This window comes from Trichosurus vulpecula, chromosome 6 (assembly GCF_011100635.1).
Source record: "Trichosurus vulpecula isolate mTriVul1 chromosome 6, mTriVul1.pri, whole genome shotgun sequence".
NCBI lineage: Eukaryota > Metazoa > Chordata > Mammalia > Diprotodontia > Phalangeridae > Trichosurus > Trichosurus vulpecula.
In genome coordinates this window covers 73224292-73240734 of record NC_050578.1, presented here as the reverse complement: position 1 = coordinate 73240734, position 16443 = coordinate 73224292, and the positions used below count along the sequence as shown (strand labels likewise).

At 37.1% G+C, this 16443-nt stretch overlaps 1 protein-coding gene across 1 annotated transcript in view; it reads left to right on the top strand.

Moving 5' to 3' along the window:
• Positions 1 to 877: 877 nt before the first annotated feature.
• FGF5 (fibroblast growth factor 5) overlaps positions 878 to 16443 on the top strand; it is a 28750-nt gene continuing 13184 nt past the window's right edge. Inside the window, exons 1-2 of the mRNA XM_036764889.1 lie at positions 878 to 1247; positions 11375 to 11478. Coding sequence (XP_036620784.1) covers positions 878 to 1247; positions 11375 to 11478 — 474 coding nt within the window. The remainder of the gene's footprint in view (positions 1248 to 11374; positions 11479 to 16443) is intronic.

Here is a 16443-nt window from a genome sequence, read left to right as displayed (position 1 = left end):
TGAGTTCTAGTGTGCTTCAGGATTAGTAGGGATTCCTTGAAGGAAAACATTCCGGTTTTAGGGGGGTCTTCAGCGAGACGGGCAGGCGAGGGAGGTAAGTTATTTGCTTGTGAAAAGAGATGGTGACCTGGGTTGAGGTGGGAGGTATTTCTGATGTGTGTATGGTGAGGGCGGGGGAGGGGGGGGGGAGAATGGCACATTTCCATGTTTCAATCACCTATTTCCGCCACTGCCTGCCGGAAGATCTGTCTTCCTTGTGTCAGGGATTCCCAGGCTTTGCTGTGGGATGGTGATTAACCCCGTGCCAGTAGTGAATGAGAGCTGTTGGCCGTGGCCCTCCCGTGAATGCATCCAGAGTTGAGGGTGCAGCCTTTTCCCCTCTCTGTTTCTCCTCCTCCTGCTCATCTTTTCCCTTCTCCTTCCCCCCACCCCCCCTTAGCGAGGCTCCCTCACAGCACTGGCCGGCTGGTACACAAAGCAGCGGATGGAGGAGAAAGGTCTTCTAGTTTCGCAGGCATGCACTGAGCAGTGAGATCACTCCTGTTATAAATATCTCTGGGCCACGGTTGAGATTTGTTCTGGTTGTCCTCAATCTCTCTCTCTCTCTCTCTCTCTCTCTCTCTCTCTCTCTCTCTCTCTCTCTCTCTCTCTCTCTCTCGCTGTCTCTCTCTTTCTCTCTCTCTCCTATCTCTCTTCTCTTCCTCCCCCCTCCCTCTCTCTCTTTTTCTCCACCCCCCCTCCCCTCTGAGGATATGTCCACCGAGTGCAGAGAAGGGGGCAGGATAGGCACGCAGCCGCCGCCACCGCAGTCGCACCGGGGCCAAGGATCCCGGCAGGACCCTCGCAAGATGCTCTTAGGACTCCTGGGTCTGAAAGAATGAGCTTGTCCTTCCTCTTCCTCCTCCTCCTCCTCTTCCTCGGCCACCTGATCCGCAGCTCCCGGGCTGAAGAGAAGCAACTCCTTCCCAAAGCGCAACTAGGACCCACAGCCAGTAACCGGAATCGAGGGGGCAGCGGCAGTAGGGGTAGAAACAGCACTTCTCCCTTGGCTTCTTCCTCATCTTCCTTCTCTGCCTCCTCCTCCTCTTCCTTGGGAATTAAAGGCAGCGGCTCGGAGCGGAGCAGCTTTCAGTGGAGCCCATCAGGGCGCCGGACTGGCAGTCTTTACTGCAGAGTTGGTATCGGTTTCCATCTGCAAATCCATCCGGATGGCAAAGTCAACGGCTCCCACGAAGCCAATATGCTAAGTAAGTTGTTTGCTACCCTAGAAAACCAGTCCCGCAGCGCCAGGTGTCGGACGAACTGGGAGAAATTTGGAGAGTTCAGGGAAATAAAAACATCTTTTCCCGACCCTTGGACACTGGCACCCGAACCAGTGCTGGTTAAAATTACACGAGTTGGGTGGGAACCCATCTTTCCTAGACACACACACACACACACGCTATGTGGGTATATATATATATTCATGTCTAGATCCCTACAGTCCGGGTCTTCGGGTAGCTTAGCTAAGATACCACTTTGGCCTCTTCCCCCATCCCCTCTATGTAAAAGCCAGTAAAGGCATGGGATGGCAATCAGAACCACAAAAAAATGACTTGCTTCCATCCTCTCCTCCAATGTATTCTTTCCCCTTCCTACCTATCTCTTCTCCTCGATGAATTTCTCTTTAGCTCAGATTTATTGCATGGCTGGAATTCTCATTAAGAATTAAAGCGCATCCTTGCCCCCTGTGCCCCAACTGCTTCATCGCAAAATACAACACTGCGAGAACAGCCAACTATCTCTACAAAAATCCTCTAAGGACATTTGACACCCGCTCACATCCCAAATCTCCACCACATGCTGTATTTGCAAAAGATCCCGAAAATGGTGATTCTGCCAACAGGCACGTTTAACGGGGCTATTTGATTGACATCAGAAGGAAAATCAACTGGGGCATTTGCAGTTCCTTGTAATGATGGTTGTCCGAACAGTCTTTAGTATTCCTGGAGGAAGATTAGAGGACAGTTATTAATTTATGAAGAAATGGAGAGCAGGCAGGGCTGGAATAGAAGTGCTAATAAGCCGTAAGGGCTTCAAAATTCATGGTTCTATTTTTATGAAAAGGAAACCCTGTGTTAGATATGACTTTGCCAAGTTTGTAACTCCCTCCAATCAGCCTTGTAAATGAAATTTATAATACACCTCTAAATGTGCCTTCCTTCTTCTACCACCTTTATCCTTCGAATACTTTTAACGTCTCGCTGGGTAAATAATAACAGCATTTATGCAAATGAACTCTGTTCTGCTTTTTTTCTCTGCCACTTGCCAACTGGGTTTATGGGTTGTTTGGGACTGATGTGTAGTATTCAGGCATTCTGGCAAATCAACTTCTGAATTCGCCCTTGAAAATATTTTTTTGTACCTCAGTGGGACATAAAAATATAGAAAATTTTCACCAGGAGCATTTTAAATAAGATTGTGAATGGATATATAGGGAGAGAAGGGGAGGGAGGAAAGTAAGAAGGGGGAGAGAGAGAAAGAGAGAGAGAGAGAGAGAGAGAGAGAGAGAGATCGAGAAAGAAAGAGAGATTATCATCTTTCCCTGAATTCTCAGCTCTATATACCCTCTCCTTCAGAGTATGTCTCTCAGACTCATAGCTAATACAGACTCTAAAGCTACTTGTTGATTTGGGTCCTTCCAGGTCAGCTTGATTACTTTGCATTCTGGCTAGTTCCAGGAAGTTAAATCCCCCAGCCTCAGTTTCCCCATATATAAAAGGGGTGGTGTTTTTTATTATTATTATAAATGACCTCTAAGGTTCATCTGTCTCTAAATCTGGGATCCTAGAATTCTTCAGCCCCATGGTCATAGTTGTAGGCAGTGTTTAAGAAGGCAAATTAAGGTAGTGCAGCAAGGCCAGCTCTAGTCCAGGCTGCTTACAGAAGCCCAGAACCTGAAGATATAAGAAAAGCAGAGACAAGAACTGGATGCCACAGGACTAGGGGAGGGGCATATCGGTGTATGTATGTGCATTGTGCAGGAGGTGTTCTAGAATGCCTCTCCTTGGGATTGAGAAAAACCCATCTTAACAGTGTCTGGTTGTATTAACAGTGTCTCAAGTCCCTACCACAGTGAACCATCAGTTTCTGTGCATCAGGTCCTGGATCCCATATTCCCCTCATGGCTATTTGGTGCTAATGTGGAGCTGGCAGCCAATGTTCCATGTTCTGGACTCCCAAATCTACTTTTTATAGCTTGGCTGGGTGGCAGAGTTAGTGTAATTGGATAAAATAAGTCTAGGGCTCTCCCCGACTTCCAGAGAGAAGATAAAGGGCTCCAGATTTTGACCTCCTGAGAATGGACATGCATCTTGTACCAACATAGGAACTCTCTCTTCCTCCAAGATCTAGGGAATGCATGGCAAAAATATTTAGGGTTCCCTGTTAGTGTCCTCCCATTCAGTCATTTTCTTCTGCTGCCATCCCTGTTGGGATAGCACCCTGGGATTAGTAGAAATGGAATTTTCCATTCCATTACACTCAACTCCACTCTGATCATTAGTACCTGGAATTTCTAGGGCCTTTCCTTCAGGATCACAATTGTCACTCTCGGGCCTTTTCCACCTCACACAACCTTCTTTATTCCTCCAAAGGAATCACTTTGCACACCAACCTAGACAGTGTTTCAAAACCCCCACCCCCACTTCCTTCCCCAACTCTTTTTTTAGATCAACCCTGACTGGTAACCACATAGAGGTATTGCCCCAAATTGGATATTTGTGGACCCTAAGTAAAGTTCCTCTCTCTTTTCTTACATTTTATGTAAGTCTTTGTGCATAAGTATTTCTAATTATGGAAAACAATTCTTGTACAAATACTGGTTCTAATCTTCCATCCTGAAGAGAAAGTCATTCACAAAAGAACAAGAGATGACCTGTTGTATCTGAGCAGGTCTAAGCAGAACAGGGGAGAACTATATACGTTGTGTGTTTCAGGGGGAGGAAGTGGATTGCCTTCTCAGAAGGCAATCCTAATTTCTAGATTCCCTTCTTTACAAAGAATTGCTGAGAAAAAAAAAAGGCAGATGACTGGAGTTCCAGTGCTGCCAGAGTGTGAGAGAGATTATTCAAGAGAGAAAGAAGGGAAAATGTATATGAGGCTAACAGTGAACATCAGGGCAAATTCATTTAAGAAAATAATTTATTGACCAGAATCTGTTTGTTTGATTTAATCCAAGAACTTGCCAGTGAGGAAATTCACTCCATCAATGGATCTCATTGACACCTGCTCTTCAATTTATAGTCTCAGAGAGTGACCTATGGCACTCATAGGTATCCTTCTTCTTGGCTTGTTTCATGTTGACTAGTAGACACCGTTTCAAACAGCTAGGAATTGTATGAAATTAACGAAATAACGATAGCAGTATTTCTTTAACACATTGAGGTTTACAAGGCATTTTACACATATTTCTTTTGATCCTCACAACAACCCTGTAAAGTAGGTAGGGAAAGGTTTACTTCTATTTTATAGTATGGACTTGAATCTCAAGATCACATGCCTCTACCTTCAGACCCAAATCTTCTGACTCTTTTCTTAGTATCCTTCCACTCTATACTACCTCACCTCTCTCTAGCTACCTCTCTTTATGTCTTTTTATAAAAAGGTAATTTTCTTAAAATGCCAGCCAAATAAGAGTTCTAATTTCTTTAGTTCTTTCATACTTCATCATAGTGTTGGATAGATCTTCAGAATTCATAGATACTTTGTTTTTCCTTTTTGTGCCAGTATGAAGAGCTGAGATTTAAATGGTCTAAGGAATGCTTGGGGGAAAAAAATTCTCTCCAGTGTAGACGGACAACTATTCTGGAATTTGGTTTTAAAGAGTTGCCTGGGGCCTGGAGGAATTAAATGATTCACAGTCAGTATATGTCAGAGGCAGGATTCACTATGACCTACTGCCTCACATGTTTTTCCTTAGCCACAGAATGAATATCTGTGTATAATCCAGGTTGAACTAGAGTTAATACTTAAGTGCAATTTCTTCTCATTGAGCAATGTGAAGTTTAGGCCTCTTAACAGGAAGGAACTTCAGTTACTAGGTTTCTAATACTGCTCCATAGTATGGAGAGAGCATGTGGCCTGCTAGGTAGAACCAGGAAGACCTGGGTTTAGGTCTCACCTCTAGCACACAGTGCCTGTGTGACCCTGTGTAAATCATTTAATCTCTTAGTGTTGATCTAGTAACATTCTCAAGCTATAAGTTGAAGAGAAGGTGCTGATCTGCATTAGTAGAAGGCATTTCCTGACCCAGGGGGTTCCACAAATTCAGACCCCTATCCCCAGCATGTATATTTAATGTTGTATTGATACCTTTTGTTTTTTTTATCATAGTCATTTCTTTATAGACCACTCATCTGTCCCTATAACTGAACCCTCCCTTGTAACAGAAATCTCTCCACCTTCCCAAAAAAGCCAATATAGAGAGTGAATTCATGCAGTGTTTGGTTTCCAGAGTCCCTAATTCTGCTGAGAGAAAAATTAGAGTGGAGGCTGAAGCCTCAGTTCCAAGTACTGGCTTCACCATTTGCTTGCTGTGTGATGTGTGGCAAATTACTGATGCCTCTCCCAGTCTTCATTTCCTTATTTGTAAAAATGTCATGACAATACTTTAATACTTCTATCATGCAGGGTTGTAATAAATGTCAAATATGATATGTGCTATAAAGCATGATGTAAATATAAATTACTCTTTTTGTATTATTGCTTACTTTTTTATATGCGCAGCACTATGTTGTGTACTGTGAAGGATGCCAAGGAAGTTTAAACCCTGATCCCTGCCTTTAGGCAGCTCTGACAGCACAGCTCCATACCCAATAGTGCCTTATTTCCTGCCTCCTACAGGTATTTAAAAACCTATGTTGGTTCTGTCCTATCATTTAGGACTTCTTAAAATGGATTTCTCCTATCAGTTTGGAGCTTAAGATTCAGAATAGGAAGGGTTGGTAGATGTAGTCCAACCACCTTATTTTACAGATGAGGAAATGAAGGCATATAGAAATGAAATTACCTATTCAAGATACCACAGGTAGTAAATGTGTGAGCCAAGATTTGGACTTATTTCCTCTGACTTCATAACCAGTTATTTCTACAGTACCACATTGTGACCATGTTGTAGGCTGCATGCATCTGATGTAATAATCTGAAGCCCAGGGAAAGTGATTGAACAAAGGGCTATGTGTCAGAAACCAGTGACAGCAGAAGAGATAGGGTTGGAAAAGAGCATGTTTAAGAAAGCTAACGATCATTAAAAGGATCTTGAAACAGCACTGAACAATGCTAATGTGTATTCTTTGCAGCAAAGGCAGAAAACTATTCAAACATGTTAATTTTATACACTTGCCCCTTGAGAAAAGATAAAGCTTTGCTATGCAAAGTCATTCTAACATTCAGAAAAATTCAAAAAGCGTTATTTCAAACATTAACATTTTAACAGATGGAATGTGGACATATGTTACAAAACTATTTGACATTAGGAAATTTTTCAAACTTTTGGAGCTCTTCGTTCAAAAGAATAGATCTTAGAATCATAGACTTGGAGATGGGCAGGCCTTATAGTCCAACCACCTCCTTTTGTAGATGAGGAAACTGAGACCCAGAGAGGTTAAAGTCACAGAGGTAGGAAGGAAATGGCAGAGTTTCGATTACAATTTAGGATCTCTGATTCCAGACCTGGTGCACTAAGTTTCCACCGACTTTGAAAGAATTTGAATGGGGTGTCAGGTTAGCATAGAATTATCAATATCATACATTCTTAGGTTCTTTGATATAGTTATCAGAATGTCAGCGGTCTCAAATAAAGTGATCCAGGGATCAGTAACCAGAAGATGTGGGTTAAACCCTGGGTCTGTTATTCCCTTTTCAGGGCCTTAAAGGTCTCTTCGTTTATAAAATGAACATCTCTAAATCCCACAAATTCTTTGTCATTTGCAAATACAAAGGAATAATAGAGGTCTCCTTCAGTGATTTAGTACATCTGTAAAGGTTTCTGTCTCATCCTTTCCCACCTCACCTCACCCCTTTTTTCTTAAATGTTTCAAATATAGCTGGAATGCAAAAGCTCTTGAAATGTCATAGCTATTTTCCTGGGAATCCCTTGAGAATGAACAAGTTTTTGGATGAGTTGCAGTGTAGGCAAAGGCCACATCTCAATGAAACAAAAATGTTTGCCTCAAAATTGAAAAAACTTCATCATTTGATTTTGTCCAAAGTGCAATTTTTTCACTGATTTAAAACTATGCACATACCTATGCACACAACTAGATTGGCCAATTGTTCTACTGTTATGTGTTAACAGCCATAATTATATTCTTCCCAACCAAAGTGGATTAGGGGCCACGTCTACTTTATGCAAAGGGAAGTCAAAATTAGGTAATCATCTCATTAATCTGATTCTTTAAAAATATTAAATTTTCTGTAATGGTCTTTGTGCTGACCATTGGGAAGATACAAATAAGAGTATTCATACAACACTTTCAGGTTAGCCAAATGCTTTGCATAGAGCATTTCCTCTAGGCATCACAACCCTGGGAGGTATGAGCTATATACACATTTCACAGATGAGGAAATTGAAACTCAATGACTATGCCATCTCTTGACTATGAATATTAGATAAAATCACTATAGGCTGCTCATTTAGATATTGTAAAAACCTCAAAGGTTCTTTTTTGGCTTAAATTGGCTTAACTGACCAGGAAGGATTATCTGGTGGACTTCACCAATGTGAGGTAATTCAGGGGGACAGTTTGAAGGTTTCCAGAAGAACTGTCTGGTGCCTGAAGTAGGCCCATATTTTTTTCAGTCCTTTACTTTGCTATAGCTTCTAATACATGGCATTACAGACCAGAGAAATAGCCACTTTAGAAGTAATTGTTTACATTATTAGGTCTCTTGTTATACCTGCACAAAAGGCACATTCTATATGATTTTGTAACTCAGATATATTCCTCTGGCATTAATTTCTCAGGGGAAAAATATCAAGAAAACATTATTTTTCCTAATAATTTTCTGCTGCTTTTCAATATTCTCATTTGCTATATTATTATGCAAAATTGAATATGTTTACTTTAGAAAAATGAGTCAGCCTCATGGTTAAGTAGAGAATATAGGTGTCTGTGTGCTGTCACTTGGGAAGAACCAAGGATATACTCTTTTCTCAAAATATCTTCCATGCTCAGGTGTTACAGTTCTTACAATTCTTCTGTTAGTGATAGATTCCTTTGAATTTAGCATTTCTCCCTCCTTGCGATCTCCTTTTAAAATGCAAACATTCTTGAAGGGTTAACATATTAAATCACTAAAACTTCAGGGTCAATGATCTTAGATAATTTTCTTCTGTGATTAGAGGAAACATTGAGAAGGGAAGGGTGGTTTCTGAGAAGGAAGTCAAGGGTACTAAAAGGAGGGATGGGAGTCTGAGTCAAGAATATGAACTTAACTTGTTATAATTTTCAGTGATTTATTTCTAACAGTTACGTTAACCACACATTCTATTTAGGGTTTGTCCTTTTGGTTAGTATAACATGACTGCTAGTACAATGTGATTTCAATACTCAAGCTTCCAGGCTCCTAAGGACAATAGGGCTGGATAGTTACTAACTTCTTTATGACATATGTTAGCCAAGTGTAGCACTTAGTATTTCCATGAATATGTGTATGCATGCATATACATACAACCACAATCCTAGGACTGATTTAGCTATTGATATTTGGCACAGTAAATGTAAAAGATCAGTCGCTTTCCAGAAAATTCTAGTAGAATATGGGATTAAAGAAAATGCAGAATTTAGCCCAGTGTCCAATACAAACAAATTACCATGAAACCACTGCTGGAGTTGCTTTGGATTTACTGCCCTTAACACCATTTTTGTAAGGTTTGACATAATATTAAAATAAGGTCTAAAATGTCTGCCCTGGATCTATAATGATGACTGTGAATTAGCAAAACTTATACAAATAGACTGCACTTTTCAGATTAGGAAATGTAAAAGTATAAGAATCAGTTGCATATATTTTAATACTGTATTCTATTAAAGCAAATCTCATTTTAAATATAAAAAGTCTAAGTTTCCCAGGAAAAGAATTTATCAGGAATAGGTCCCTCAAAATACAGTTTGTCTCATAAAAAATTCAATGACCCAATGATTCAAAAATTCAATAACCCCAAAAGATATGTAATATGTTAATGTTAAAAGAATCAAAATACTTTTTTTTCTTCAAAACCTAGATGAATAAGTAGAGTAAATAACACTACATTTGATATCAGAAATCAACAATATGCAATTGCTAGAGTGTTCATTTCTATTCAGATAAGTCAATGTTATCTTTTAACTAAAAGTCTTAAAACTATTACTTTGGGGGGAAATGTACTTCCAATATGTAGTTTTATTTTGTTGTTCTCTGTTAGCATATTTCCACTCAAGCACTCAGAAATATTAACAGATACAGTGTACTCTATTTTTAAATGCTCCAGGGTCATCTGAATGATGAATTTGGGTTCGTTTTCTTCAAACTCAAATAAGAAACTTTAGAACGTAAAGCTCTAAGTACTATTGGGGGAAATATCATAGAGTGTATCTGTCCCCCTGCCACACTCACTCTATATTGGGGAGGGTAGCTGTTTTTTTTTTTTCTCTCCTCATTTTTTCTTTCTCTCTGTCACACCTAATCAATGCAAAAAAAAACTCGTATAGAACATTTCCCTGGACTTCTTTATAAGCAAAATTAATAACAGCCTTAGAATAAGTCCTTAATTAGTTTCCTATTGTTAGATCTGCTTCTTTGTTAAATACTTTGTCCCATAAGATTTATTAAAGAGAAGTGGTATTTAAAATATATTTAAAAGCAGAATTGACAGGGCAATACCTTGAGTAATTACTATATTTGTTCACATCCTAATGGCAAACAATTTTTTTTCTTTTTTCTAAAGGTTACTTTAGAATTTTAATTTAAAGTGAACATCTTTAAATTAGCCATTACCTTCTTTAATGAAAGCTGTGCACTCACAGCTAAAACTGTCGTTTGTTTTGTTTTGTTTTTCAAAAAATCCTTCAGATGATCCTACTTGCTTGGGGAAATTGCCACCTAGCCAGGTAATCTCATGGGATTTAACTGAGAGAATTCTCTCAATAGTGCCACATTTAGGTATACCTCACTTTAAAGAACTGATAACGTTCTGAAAAGTTGAATGTAAATGGAAGAATTTTTAAAAGTATTTCCCATGTTCCAGGAAGAATTGGCTTTTTCAGCAACTCTTTGGGGATAACCTAATGTGAAATAGACATCCTTCTGTGATACAAGCATGATCACACTTTAATATATAGTTTGTAAATGTGGAGTATTGTATATCAGGTTTTCTGAAAGTGCTGTTAGATCTTTCTCCAATATACAGATAATTGGGAAAATAGAAAACCAGAGGAATTTCTACCCACAATATCACCCATTATTTCTCTAATATTTATATCACTGTAAGATGTGTAAAGCTATATTGTAAGACTCCTCTTTTTAGGGCATAATTTGATTCTGAAAATGCAAATCTATGGAATTAAATCAAAGTTGTTTCACTTACAATTTTCTGCTATCTATGATTTGTTCCTTAATCCCTGTGGATATGTAATTTCCAAATACAGGAACAGAGGCAAAAATGTTAACAATATTGGACTAATATATACAACGTGAATTAGGTAATTCCACTTAAATTATTATATTTCCACAAAAGTACAAGCTATAAAACTTTATTCTATTAAACTTAATTTCATTGAACCAACAGCTCCTGAATACCTGTAAAGAGAATATTCCTTATGTACTGTAGCATTTATGTAATAATACACTGTTTAATAAATTAAGGTGGAAGATATTCCTGTCTTATTCTAAAGATTTGTCAAATTTGAATTTAAACATGTAATATTTTCAGTGCTTTTCCTTCTTTATATTTGACTTAAAGATTGAAATCCCTATGATTAATAGAAAAGGAAGCTCATTACTCTTGCCAAAACCCCTGTGTTGGGTTTTAGAGACTACTAATGAAAAAAATTCCTTGAATTTCCATGTAAAAGGTATGATCGTCAAATACTATTTAGTAAATGTGGACTAATGCTTGCAAAAAAAAGCATATAAGTATTGATAACAAAAAGGAAATTAAGGAAATATCTCTGGAGTCTGCAAGTAATAATTTAAGGTGCTAACTAATTTTCTCAAAGTTGATGTTGATCAAAACAAGAAAGTAGAGTAGGTTTTACAAAAAAAATATAAAATAAAGAGAAACTACATATACATTGAATTTTTCACAGCATTACCAAACAATCTGTGTTTTATTTTGGGATTTCTGTCATCCTAGGTATTTTGGAAATATTTGCTGTGTCTCAGGGGATTGTAGGAATACGAGGAGTTTTCAGCAACAAATTTTTAGCGATGTCAAAAAAGGGAAAACTCCATGCAAGTGTAAGTAGAATTGTATTATGTTCATTAATTAAAGATGTTAAGGAAACTTTACATGCAAAGTTATTTTCCAAAGTTATAGGTAGAGGTGACAGCTTGCTTAGGGATATATGTGTGTTTGAATGTATATGCATATGTATGTGTGTACATATGTATATTAAACTTATGATTCATTTCTATTTCAGCAAAAGTTGTCTTTACAATTATATGCTCGATATCCATTTCACTTACTCAGATATTTTTATTGGATTCAAATATCGTCACTAATTAAAAATAAGCACACAGAGAAATAACACTATTTTACTTGTAAAATATGAGTTTTCAATGCTTATAAATGTAATGAACACAAATGGTGCGACTGAGGTTCATGAATAACTACATTTATGATTAGGACATGTTTTAATTTTTAGTTTATTATACATACACCTAAAAAAAGATCCTGCCATACAATAGTTTCTTTAAAAGATTATATAAAATATTATCTAATATACATTGTATAGAAGTAGTTCGCATTTCATAGATTGCGTACAAGTAAATTCATATGTAGATAAACAATTTCATTTGTTTCTTGAATGGAAAATGTACAACTCTTGTGTATTCAGTCTCCCCTATGCTTTATTTCCATGTATTCTATCTTTGCATTTTACTCTCATAAAATAATTACTTTTATATCTAAGAAGATGTTGTACGGTCTAAGATTATTTTGATTCAGAAATATTCCATGTTTTTATGATACTATAGTGCTTATTACCACTTTATAAATCATTGTTTTCCTGGCACCAATGGGAGGCTTACTCAAAAAAAATGTGGAAGATGTTTTTTCCAATATAGTGAGGAGAGATTTAAAGGTATTATTCAAGAGGGAAAAAGCTTTTAAAGGAGATTAAAATGAACAATAATTGGTAGGAGAAACCCTTTAATTCAATAAAGGGAAAAAATCATTTATGGTGACTTTAGAAATGATTTGACTCTGATAATCACAAGTACCAGTAAAATGTATTATAATATGATCATTTTACCACTTAGTATGCCTTTTAAAAATCTCTGATTGCTTTTTGGAATAAACAATAGGATATGAAATATTTCTAGGCCCTACAGTACAGCCTAAAGTTATGGAAAGGAGAGGTCATCGTGAAATTCTACAATCTCTCATTCCAATTAACTTAAAACAGTATTTTATGTATTTAATATATGTGTCTGTGCTTATGTGAAAATAATTTTCAAAGCCACTATTTTATAATATGGTAACTATAATGATATGCTATATGAAAAAATCCCTTTTCTTATATTTATTTTGCTGTAGCATCACTTGAGGAAATATAGGATATCCCCATTCTATCACAAATCCCATTATCATTATAAGAATATAAATCCAGATAAAGAATAGACATCAATAATAAAGCTATCTCTGATGAATAGAATAATTTCTCACCAATGTACTTTCACTTGTAAAAAAGATAAAATAACAAGTAGATTTGTATATATTTGAGCTTAACCATACAATATAGTCTTGCTTTTTGATAATGTTCAATTTAGGTAAAGAATATCTTGCTATTTTCTTTAAATTCAGATTGCTAGCCTACAGTTTACATGAATTAGATTAAACTTGGGCCAGGTTAAGGACAATTGTCACCAAGAGTACTGAGTTACAAATGGATGCCAATTAGCTACATTAGGCTATGAAGATAGGATACTCAATTCCTCACTCAAATTCAAGCAACAAATTTCTAGAAACTTGACCCAAATGTCTAAAGACGGCTGGTCTAAATAACATGGATAATGCAAAAAACAGTAGATGCTCTCCTGTCTTGGCTTGGCAGGATAAAGTTATTTCATGGCCTAATGAGTTTTAAACAGTACAAAGCAAGTCTTGTTCTCATTACTCACTGAAATGTTTTGATATAAAAGTCATTTTGATGACTTTGAGCTGAAGTAGAGATAAATGTTAAGTCCTACAATTATGTGGACTCTTTCAAAACCACATTTTTCAAGCCCTCATTCTCTCTTATCAGAGCTTAGTGGGTGTTATGGGACTTTTTTTCTTTATATGAAAACATAATTAAATTATAAAGTAGTTCATTTTTAAGGATTCTGGATTTAGAAATAATATTAATCCTAGCAATTATCAGTCCTATGCACAGATTTTTTTCCCCTTATTTTAAAAGTCCTGTTTAAGATTTTGGAAACTTAAGCTGTTTCCCAAATATTGATTAGTTAGATCACAAAGACATGCGTAGTACAACAAAATTACAAACCATATTATGAAATCTGCATAAATAATTTTGAGTTACTTTCAATAAATAATTTAATAGAGATGCTGAGCCTTCCTGTAGAGTTAGAACATTCAGTTCAACAAAGAAATCTACTAGGTACCTATATAGGTTCAAGGTACCATCGTGGATGAGAAATAACCCTTACGAAGCCAATGCTAAAAGACAAGTGGGGAAATTCTTCCTGTAATCAATGCTCCTCTCAATTCCCAACCTTTACTGGGGAAAATACATTGGCTTGCTGTTGCTGTTGTTTTGAAATTATTATGATTGAAGTTTACTGGATACTTATAGAATTACTAACCTGGAGTTGAAGGTGCATCCCTAGTGTTCAAAATTATGTTGTAGCTAGGTAAATGTATGCAAAAAAGTACTGTTCTTCTAAGTCCCATATGGAAACATTTGGATTATCTTACTCTGTTGGAAAGTTCTAATTATGGCATTTTATTAGCATTTTATGTTACATTTTGGGAGTATCATCTTGAGCTAGATTCTTTAGTGGTATATTTTCAACTTCAGTCTATGTACATGAGGCTGCTGATGCCACCCCCACTGAGTTACCTTCGTACATACTTTTATGTATATGTGTCCCTAGGTAGAGTGGAAAGACCTTGAGGTAAGGAAGAGCCTGCTTCCTTTTTGTTATGGTATCCCAAGTGCCTTGCACAGCAGCTGGCAGATAACAGGCACTTAATAAATGCTTGTTGATTGATTGATTAGGCATGTTAAATGAATTTTAATGGGTAGGTTTTGGTCTGGAACATTATAAATACTTGATTAAGCCTCAAGATGAATCTTCGAAGCTCAAAAGTAGATTTTTTGAGATACATTCCCTATAAGTTCTTCAGTGGGTGAATGCCTACTGATCAGCAGGCTTACAGACCTGCAAACATCAGCCTAGACTCTTGACTAGAGAGATGATAGGAACAAGCATATATTAAGTACCTACTGTGTGCTGGGCACTATGCTAAGTGCTTCACAAATATTCTCTCATTTAATCTTCACATTCACCCTATTAGTATTCATTATGATGAGAAACCAATTCTAGATCCTTATAATTAGTCTGAATTTGGGGTATAAAGAAGGAGGCCCGGTTTTTGTTCCCTCAAAATTGTTTTTGCTTATCTGCTTTAGAAAAAAATATATATTGTTTAGGTTTACAAAGAACTGGTTTCATAGCACTGCTTAGCTCAGTTGCAGAAATTTTGTTTCATTCATTCAAAATTTGACTATTAAATGCTACTGTGTGTTCAGCAATTTTGTTGAGAAAAAGATATAAAATATTTATATTTATGTACAAAATCACATACCCAATCCAGTGTATATAGGAGGATTATAGGTTCTACCTTTTTGGGAAAAAAGACCAGTATTCAGTTCCACTTCTGAATAAGAAAATATATTTTAGCTCTACAGTGATAAGTGCAATATACCATAAATAGGATAAGGTGGTCAAGTGTAATATCCTTGACTAGACTCTCCTCTTAATTAATTTTCCCTAGCAGCAAATTTAGGAAAAAAAATAGGAACCACTATGAATTCAGTGGGGAAGTCCAAGGGTGCCGCTCAGATGATCTCATGTATCAGTGCAAGGATTATTCCTTCTACATGTCTTCTCTTTCTCATATAGTTCTTAAGCTGAATAAAATATTTTCCCAAAAGCAGTCCCTTTACCCCTCCATCTTTTTCTCTTTTCCTTCTTCACCATTTGTGTTTTGCATTTTAACAGGAAGTTTAACAGGGAGTCCTTCTTGAGTTCCCAAGAAAGTCCAGATTTTCCTCTTCTGGAAGGAGATCTCTCCCAACTTCCTGCAAAGCAGCTGCTAGCTTCTCCTTAGCATTCTCTCTCAGCAAAGATTTTGTTTGTTTCTTGGCAAGGTAGGAAAGTATCCTGCCTGGCAGCTCCATATCCTGCTTAGCCTTTACTTCTATCTTTGTTAAAATACATTACTTAGGGCACCTTCTGGCCTCTTATTAATAGAGGTTTCCTTTCCCTGCATTATGCTTAATTATAAAACTTCCCAAGCTCATTCTTATCCCTTAAAGGGGACATGCCACATCACAATCTTGTTATTACTCAGACATCTCTTCTGGATCTTACTGTTTTCCTTCAATGAGATCCTAAATGGGCTAGACCGATGGAAATTCTTTCATTCTTCTATTAAAGGACATACATATACATATAATTATATCATATTTATTAGGATGAAATGTAAACTCCATGAGGAAGGGATTGTTCCTTTTCTTTTCTTTTTACCAGTACCCAGTACCTACTATAGTGGTTGACACATAGTAGATCCTTAATAAATATTGATCAAAGAATTAATATTTAATTCTCAATCTAAAGATCGATAGAAAAAATTCTTCTAGGTAGAGGACATCATGAAACAGGTAAGGATGTTGTATTTGATCAGCCCTGAAGTAACACTTTCAAGGCCCCTCCTCCTCTGATGGTAGACGGCACCCATTGGTTTGCCTACAAACAACTAGTAGGATTTGAAGTCTGGTCTAGGGGTGGCTTTCCTTAAGGCCAGAAATACTTCTCGCAAAAGTGAAATGAAAACCTTAACAACAATTTTCATTAATATTCACAATCTTTGCAAAGCTAGAGCCTAAAGCAGGGGTGAGGAACCTGCAGCCTTGAGGCCACATGTGGCCCTCTAGGTCCTCCAGTGCGGCCCTTTGATTGAATCCAAATTTC